General features: G+C 41.6%; 1 protein-coding gene across 16 annotated transcripts in view; it reads right to left on the reverse strand.

Annotated features, from left to right (window-relative positions):
• FAM184A (family with sequence similarity 184 member A) overlaps positions 1-5,997 on the reverse strand; it is a 76,853-nt gene extending 70,856 nt beyond the window's left edge. For 9 of the 16 annotated variants that reach the window (XR_014690925.1, XR_014690926.1, XM_084513219.1 and 6 more), the window contains exon 1: positions 5,561-5,996. Coding sequence is in view for 14 of the 16 variants with exons in the window: in XM_084513219.1 (XP_084369345.1) it covers positions 5,561-5,734 (174 nt within the window). In the remaining 2 variants the exon portion in view is untranslated. Of the gene's footprint in view, positions 1-5,560 lie in introns of all 16 variants that reach the window. The other 7 variants (XM_084513222.1, XM_084513227.1, XM_084513223.1 and 4 more) reach the window with 2 other exon arrangements.
• Between the last annotated feature and the right edge of the window lie 3,560 nt (positions 5,998-9,557).

A 9,557-nucleotide genomic window follows, 5' to 3' on the forward strand; every position in this document is an offset into this window, starting at 1 on the left:
ACAAAAGACTGTAAAGTCACTGACCTATTTCACAAATACCACAACTGAAGTATAGCTGTATCAGGTCCATACACCACCCCTGCAGTCTCACCCAACATGCATACAATGATCATGGGTGGAAGAACCATTCCAGATATATACTCACAAGGTCTTCAAGGCATCAAAATATTTTTTTTCAACTAGTCCTGACTGGGGGAAAACCAGCATGAAGTAATAGTTTCCACACTTCACATCGGAACTGCCAAACTTCCCTCCTCCTAGTCCCTTGATATCTACTTTCAGAGCCAAAGAGCATATAAACATTTTGGAAAGTGACGAGATCCCTACTGCACACATTGATCACATTGTTAATAAGGACATTTTTGCATTTCACTGTTACCATTCTGCCTGCAGATTATACAAGTTCATGCTAAGACTCCATGAGAGAAGCACAAGGACCATCAGTCCAAAACACTCAGTTCCATGACTTCTGTCCTACAAAACACAGAAGGTTAGAAAGATTTCTTCAGGTCTACAACAGAAGCCACAGCAGCTTTAAAGCAATTTTCAGTGCTTCAATTAGCAAATATTAAGCTAAAGCTGATAACTGCTGCTTTTATTTAAGATCTGTAGAAGAGTCTGTGAACCTAAAAACTCAACTTATTTTTAATAAAATTATAGGTTTTATTATCTTTAATACTGAACTACAGTGTTAAAGATAAACCATTTTTTACACAGTCCCATCTTAATCCTTAAGCCATTACAGCTACATAAAACTTCTCTTTTGTGAATAACCCTTGCTAAGACCACAACTACTGCAGGCTGACAGCCAGAAAACCACATGACAAGAGTCAGAAAGGGGAGGCAGAGAGAGTATATTAGCATGGTTAAAAAAGAAAAATACCCACTTCAGAAATACTGTTACTTTTCCAATTCCTACCTTCAGCTGATCCCTTCACAGAGGGCTTACTCCAGCTATCTCTGGAATAGCTAACACAAACCAGAATTAGGTCCATCTAAAGAAATGCAGAAGAATTCAATATCCATTTTTACATGTTCAGGTCTTTGAGTTCTTGAAAGCTATTCCCACTGTAATAAGAAAACTACAACATTTATTCCCACATTACCAGTAGGAAGTACATGCAAAAATGTTGACATTCAAATCTGTACTCAAGTCACACCCTCTTTGAAATTCCAGCCTTTTTCATGCAGTGCTAGAGCCGTAAGCAAATACTGGCCTGCTGCCAATGTTCACAAACATTGGAGAGATGACATAAGGTTGCTTAAAAAATAAAACACAAGTTTTTCCAAAACTGTTAATGGCATCAGCCACCACTTGATGACAGCTGATGTCAAAACAGTTCTAAAAGGTTTTTAAAATTCTCATTTCTTCCCTACTTTTAAGGGCTCTTACATTCTCCTATAAGCCTATATGTAAGCAAGCTTCTTTCTGCATGAGACTGTTATTTTGTGTATTGAGGCAGAATACTCTCAAATAAAAACTGACAAAGTTTCAGTAGAAATGTAACATTTTAACTATTATGATTAATAAGTTAAACCCTACAGTTACATACATAGCACTACATCCTGTGATGCTTGAGCAAGACCTTTAATCTTCCCAGCAAAAAAGGCCATACAATAAGGAAGCAGCAAAAACTAGTGAATTAAGGATTATTAAATTTGCTATTTATTCTTTGAAATAAGTTGACTACTGAAAGTTGACTATTGAAACCCCAAACCATTCAGTATGGTAAGTATTAAAGTCTATTCTCTAGGAACCTCTCTTCAAACCAGGAAAGAGGGAAGAAAACAAAGAAAAGGAGTGAGGGGAATTTCCTGACTTCATACAGCAAGCTGCTGGCAGAACTCAGAACCGAACTCCAGCCACGGGAGTCCCAGAATTGAGTTTCTTGTGAATCATGTTGTGCCTTGGACAATCTTGTTGCCTTATCTTTGAACCCTCTCAGCATTTTTCGAATCTTTCCAGAATTGAACTATCCAGCTCTAGGCACGTACCAAGCGAAATCACTGGTATTGCTGAGGGTTTTTTGCTTGTTTTTCTTATTATGAAATTGATTGACCTGACAGAAACTATCGCTGTAGTGCACACAGCACCTGCGTGGCACTGACAGGCTCTTCCACTTGACATAGGATTTCTGCAACCAGGATCATGCGACCAAACCAACACTTCAGATTCTCATCACATAACGCCAGTGTGGATCATTTAATTAATCCATAAAAGTCAAAATTTATGTTGATGTCATAGAACTTCCACAACATATTCCATAAAGGTATGAATTTCTCAATTATGAATGCTCAAGCTGAAAACTACAGCACAAAAAATGAAGGGGGTGGGTGGGGAGAACAGAACACAAAACAAACAAACCAACCTCTTGAACTTGCACTCCTCTGGCAATTGTCAAAACAAGTCCCACTCTCCCCCACTGATGTAAGCAGAGCAGCAACTTGCTTTTTGTTTTCTATTCCAGTTGTCTTATGCAAACTAATAAAATATATATGCATATTTTCATCTGCAGCAAGCATAATTCAACACTGCATTAGCACTCCAGCATGTAGTAGTACAAACATATACGCAATCTCATAATCACAGTTTATTTCTTTTTGGCTTTAATCTTTGGTGTCAGATGCTACTTTATCCCCAAACTGGTACACAAATCTTCCGAAATGCCTAGAATAAGAAGCTTATGCTTTAGAAGAGGACCCAAAATTGCTTCAGCTACAACTTCTGCAGTCTTTAAACATGACATGGAGTATCATGTTAGTTTTTAAAGCTGAATTTCTAACTACTGGCATGTTTTACCTTCCCCTGTGAGTTCAAGCATACTAAAGTTATATCAAGTTATATTTTTTTCAAGAGTAGAAATATAGTTAAGCTCTTCAGAAGTGTTGTGCTTAGTGGACCACATTTGTATCTTATTTTGCCTCTGAATTACTGATTACAGATTTAAAAAAAAAATCAAATTGCGTGTTTCTTTGTGTTCTTGTATTGGTTTGACCAAAACACTAGATTCTGTATAAATCAGGAATTCTAATTTTGAAATTTTAGATTTACTTCATGAATGATGTTTATTTCCCATGGGGAAAGCATTTTATTCTGGTGGTATTCAGAGATTGTAGTACAAGCTGTACAAGGACAGGAAAAAATAAACTACTGAGTCACATTTCTTTTGTCAGAAAACACAAGCTTTCAGGTAACCTACCTACGCCCCCTGTGTACTTAGATTCCCTTTCATAATACTGTATTGTTGGGTTTGTTTTGACCTGATGAAACATCTGACTCCAGTTCTAAATCCCCTGACAGACATCCTAGCTCTTCAAGACAGTTTTAGATAAAAGTACAAAGACAAAAAAAAAAGAAAGAGGCACAGTGGGAAGAACAGTCAGAAGGTGTGTGAGAAGTGTTTTATATAAAAGACATGATTAGACACTTTATATAAAAGACACTTCTTATTCTCAATATGAAGTTCCTAGATTACTGAAGAAGTATTCTATACACAAGTTAGTAAGCATCTGACAGAGACAAAATAGCAGAATTTGGTCAAAAGACCTTCACAGAAATATATATATATATTAATTTAAATCAGCCATTCACTTTGGATAGCTTATTTCCACAAATCTTCTGCAATGTGAAGTTAATTCTTCTGACAGTTAACTCTTGTTTACAGAAATTAAGTATCTTGTTTATTTTTCCCTTCTGCAGCTCAATTCCTTTTCTCAAGGAGTAACTGCTTCAGGCACCTACCAAATCAGGCTTCAGATCCCAGAGCAGGTTAGAAAATTCTTCAGGGTAAACTATAAGATAAAGCTTCTTTTTTTTTTTTTTTTTTTTTTTTTTTTTTTTTTTTAAATCCTTCTTTAAAAGGTCAAATAACAAACAGAAATATGGAACCTGAACCCTCCAACTACACAACTGTCAACATTTGCACCTCTACCTCAATGAAGTGAATGCTATAGAATACATTTCATCTTGATCTATAAATCTTTAATTTTATTGTTACATTAGGTACAAGTATGTTTATTATGCATCCCATTTTAAGTCTGTTCTTCAGTCCAGACCTTTAGTTCACAAGGATCAGCTAATTTCCCAAGTTTTCTCCCTCAAACTTGAAAACAGCACTAACACTCAAAGCAAAATATCACTAGAATCTGCAAATCAGGGAAACAAATACAAGATTCCCATCCTGCAAATGTCTAATTCACATGTAAGATCCTTGTACAATCACAGCTAATTTATAATTATGGAAATACAACAACCACAAAAGCAACTGGTAGCTTTTATTTGCAGTATTCTGAAGTCTTTGGCAGGAGAGGCATGCACAAGATCTTTAGAATCTTCAAAGAACTCTATTGTGGATCATAAAAGATTCTATGAACGAAGCACAGTGTTTATTAATAAAGACTCTGAGTCTTCCAAAAGAGTATTTCAAAGTACTCCAGCACTATACATATAAATCCACATTTAAGTCACACTTGTCTCGAGACACCTGACACACCATAACTCACAAAACACAGGGCACATGTGCAGTGATGTGGAACTCATAGGAACACACACAATTTCACAACAGAGACAGAAGACTGTTTCTGAGATCAACTATAAACTGCCAGGTGATTCCTAAAGAAAGAAAGGAAAATATATAAAAAAGTCCACACACAAGTAAGAACTGCTCTTTGAAAGTATTACTTTGCACATACAACTGGCCTTAAGGTAAATCTAAAACATATTTATGCTCTCCTGGTGCTTTCTGCACCTTTCAAGGATCACAACTTTGTAGTAATACCTTTAATATTTCAATTCACCATTTCTATTTCATATGGAATAACATCACAGTGATTCTTTAGCTGATTTGAATCCTAGTTTTCTCCCTATGACAATACAATTTAATACGACTGAAGTTAACACACACACAAAAACGGGTTCTGAATTAAAAACCAAGCCACACTACCCTTCAGTCATTGGTTTTCCAGTAAAGCAAGGTGCATGGTGTTTCACTATAAATACTATTTGTAACCAGTCACTTCAGCAGTCCATAAATACGAACTGTATCTCCCCTGTGAGCCTGCCAGCAGCCTTCCTTCTCTTCACTCGGAGTTCCAACGAAATGTCACCTTCATCCATTTTGGTATACAGTTGAGGAATGACACCATTCCCCCACTGTGCTTTTAAGTTACCTTTAAGTGTTTTAACTATGCAATTCTTGGCAGAAATTGTTAGCATCACGTTTGTTAAAGAGGAAGCAGAAGAAACAAACGCCTTTCATCTGCTGCTATTCGCTTATGCCTTGAGCATCATGCAAGAGAGACTACAGCACCACGGTGTTGTTTTTAAGTTATCCGAAGTAAAATATTGCTACCAACAAGCCTGCAGCGCGGGGCCTACCAGCCTGAGGCAACACACTTTTAAAACCATCTAGCCCGAGCACAGCCTTTACCACGATCCCGTAGCGGAGGTGCCAGGACGGAGGCCGCTCGGTCAGCACTGCGAGACCTCCGGGCGGGCTCCTCACCCTTCCCGCCGGCCACGCGAAGCACGAGGCACCGCCGGCCGGGGAGCGAGCCTCACCTTGGTGAGCTGGGCGATCTTCTTGCTCATTTTGAAATGCAGCTCGGGGCTGTGCTCGGCTCCCGCTCCGGGGGCAGGGCCGGCGCCGAATTTCCCAGAGCCGGCGGCGGCGGCGGGCGCGGAGCCGCCGCCGTAGCCGTGCTGCTGCTGCCAGCTCATCCCCGGGGTCGCCATCTTCAGCGCCCGGCCCCCAACCGGGCTCCGCCGCCGCCCCCCGCGCTGCCGGCGAGCGGCTCCGGGGGCTCCCCGGCCGCGGCCCGCAGCCCCGGGAGGCTCCTCCCGGCCCGGGGCCGGCCTCGGGGGCGCTCCGTGCCGCCGCCGCCGGGCCGTGAGGGGAGGCGGGCGAGGCGCGGCGCGGTGAGGCGCTGCGAGCCGTTAGCCCCGCAACCGCCGCCGCCGCCCGGCCGTTGGCGCCGCGCGGCCCCTCCCGCAGCCTGACAGCGCCGGGCGGAGCGGCAGCCGCCGTGCGCGCTCCCGGCGGGAGGGCGGCCACGGGCACGGGCACTGGCACGCGCGCGCGCGCGGCGGGTCTCCCCTCAGCCCCGGCCGTTAGTTGCCGTTAGCCGTTAGTGACCGTTAGGCTGAGGAAGGGGGCGCTGGGTGGCCCCCCGGGCACCGTGGGGGAGCAAGTGCCACGTTGTCACCGCTGACAGCCGCGGCATGGCCGAGGTTGGAAGGGACATCGCCTAGTCCGACCCCGCTGCCGAGCAGGGCCGCCTAGAGCACGTTAAAAATAAATAAATACATAAAAACATCTTAAAGCTGAGGTGAATTCGATAAGTAAGGTGGCTGCGCGATTACTTCAGGTTCTCACAGCCCCAGCTGGCCGTGCGCCTCAGCTGCTCAGCCGCTTTTCCTGCGGACACAGCCCCTGCAAACTGGTTACGGCCCCGTCATCTGATGGGATGACCCCAGAACGAAAGTCCCCACCAGAAGGAATCCACAGCCAAATTTACCACATGTTTTAGCTTGGGTTTGGCTGCTCTCTTCTTCTGTTTCCATCCTGTGCACCTTTGGAGAACAGCCACCATCTTTAACAATTTAATGCCTCTTTGCTAGGCTCCCAGCCTTGGGAGAATATATATATTAATGGGGTTGGACACGTTTGATTTCCTGATTAGCAGCCTCTGCACTGCTCTTTTAAAAGCCCTTGATATTCTCTGTTGGGTAGTTTATCTTTTTGCTGCCTTTCTATTTTTATGTTTTTCCCCTGCTCTAAAAACCTCCTCTTCGCATGGATTCTTTGTAGGCAGACAGAAATATCAAAGTAGTAAACTGTAAAAATATGAAGCCAAATCTTTCCTTCTCTACAAGAGTGTGGAGAAAAGTAGTGCTTAGAATTCAAAAATGACATAAATCAGTGGAAGGGTAAGGAATATAAGGAAATCCATGTTACAGAGCGATGTGTCTCACTTGCTCATGGAGATCATTAAGGTTGGAAAAGACCTGCAAGGTCATCTGGTCCCAACCACTATCACCCACTAAGCCATGTCCCTAAGCACCATGTCCAACATTTCCTTAAACACCCCCAGGGATGGTGACTCCACCACCTCCCTGGGCAACCTGTCCCAATGCCTGGCAGCTCTTCCTGAGAAGAAATGTCTCCTCGTCTGCAACCTGAACCTCCCCTGGCACAAACTGAGGCCATTCCCTCTAGTCCTATCACTAGTTATCTTTGAGAAGAGGCCAACCCCCAGCTCCCCACACCTTCCTTTCAGGTAGCCATAGAGAGCAATAAGGCCTTCCCTGAGCCTCCTCTTCTCCAGACTAAACAACCCCAGCTCCCTGAGCCGCTCCTCATAGGACTTGTGCTCCAGGCCCTTCACCAGCTTTGTAGCCCTTCTCTGGACACACTTCAGGGCCTCAAACAACACAACGTGTATGGGCCCGTGCAAGCCTGAGGTCATGGTGCAGATTCTTTGGTGTATAGACAGGCCACTAACCAGAATGTACAATTAGATACTTTTGCAAAAGTTGCTGCTTTTGCATATGGAGTGTTTGTGAGTGTGCAATTAAAATACCTGCATTGAGGTCTGGGGTCTATAGCTTCCATGTGTCTATGCACTGGAAAGGTGTTAAAAAAAAGGGCCAGAAGAAGTCCAGAGAGTCTGGAAAAAGAATCTTATATTGAAGGATTCATTAACGCCCACTATTTTGAAGAGTGAGGAGTCTAAAAAGTGATTTTATCTCAGTCTTTAAGTTGCTATGTTGCCTTGAGCTCAGAATTTGCATTGTTTGGGAAATTCTGACACTGTTTTTTATTTATTTTTATTTATTTATTTATTTTTATTTTTTCATTGTGAAGTGTCCAATTCTGGCAACAGAGAACAAAAGACAGATGGTGCCTACCCAGGCAATGATTCATACAGAAGGGCAAGAAAGAATAGTGGGAGCATCTGTATCAAATCTCTGTCCATGTATGACATGCATGAATAGCACATACTGTTTATACAGTTTTATCAAATTAAAAATAATTCAGTGGCCAAGGAGGCTGTGGTTTCTCATTTGTAAGAAGGTCAAACTGCTAATTAAAGCTGGAGACCGACTCTGAAGACTTGGTTTCAGCTAATTGTTTTGTCTGGGTGATTGTTCGACCTTAAGCAAGCTCCTTAATTCCTGTGCAAATGGACACTTTCTCTACTGTGCCTAATAATGCCTGAGATATTAAGCAACGGCTGGATAAATTTATTATTGCTCTTGGAAATCTCCAATGTTACAGAAACTTACAGCATTTTAATTGTGTCTACACATTTTGAATATTTTGGATAAAGTTGTTTTTCAAATAGTGTGGTTTGGATTTATCAAATTTTCTTCTGAGACAAGAAGCTTCACTTTTATTTTTCATTTTCTTCTGAGAACTATATACATTTGCTGTGATTCCTATTGGTCCTGAGTCATTGTTTTGAACCACTTTGAAGTGATTTATAGTTGCTAGGAGAAAACAGTCAAATAGGTTTGACAAAAAAAATTGTCTGCCTCTTGTATCGAGTTGCTAAATATTGAATTTTATTTAGGTGCTTTTAAATTCAGAAGGTGGTTAAATATGCTTTGTCTTTATTTAGTGTGTCTTTTAGTAGTATTTTTCATATTTAAAATGTTTTCAAGCATCTCTTTCCCCATTTTATGCCTTTAGAGCTCAGATGTTGGCTGCTCAGAACCTCTTTTCCACTAAGGTCTGAAAACAGAGCCTGTTTTCTGCAAGCTTACTGCTGAAAAGAGGCTTTGTGCAGCTAAACAGGCATGACCCTAGTGCTTTTTTCCCTTGGTGGGTTTTCATGTCTGTCAATATATTGAAATCTGTGCGTCCAGACATCTCTTGGGGTTTGGGCTGACACCATGCAGAGGCAAATGGGGAGACAGCACTTGGGGTTTCCTGAAGGGTGGAGAACACAATGGAATGAGGCTGGGCTCTTTTAATGTATATCACTGCTGTGAAAGCTGTAAAGTGAAATCCGCACTCTCTCTTTTACCAGGAGCTTACGTGGGTGACATAGAGTTTGTATCTATCCCTTGTCTCTAAGTATATAGGTGCTGTGCAGGACTGGTCTTGGTATATGGATATAGAAGATTTTTTTATATTTTCTTTTAATTTGAAAATACATTTAGTAAAATTATGACGTAAGATTGCATTTTTATGCATCTGCCCTCTATACACATCAGCATACGTGCAAGACATACCATAACTTTATAGTTTTGCTTTTTCCGATGTAAAATCAACAACTCTGCCTACGTGGAAATCTACCTCTGTTGTTGTTGTTGTTTTGGTTTTGTGTTTTCCTGCATAACTATTTATCTCCATCTGCCTGTTTGATGTTCATATGTTCCGGTATGTGTGTCTGTTTTCTAAAATTACAAAATAACATTACCAAGGCTTGCAGACTAGGAAAGAATTTCATTTACATTTAATCTGCTGGGAATATTATGGATTACAATTTCCATGTGTAGAAAAAAACTTTGTTTATCTCATCAGAGCTTTGGCTAAGATAAATATGTGCAA

Source organism: Aythya ferina, assembly GCF_964211825.1.
Source record: "Aythya ferina genome assembly, chromosome: 3".
NCBI classification, from domain to species: Eukaryota; Metazoa; Chordata; class Aves; order Anseriformes; family Anatidae; genus Aythya; species Aythya ferina.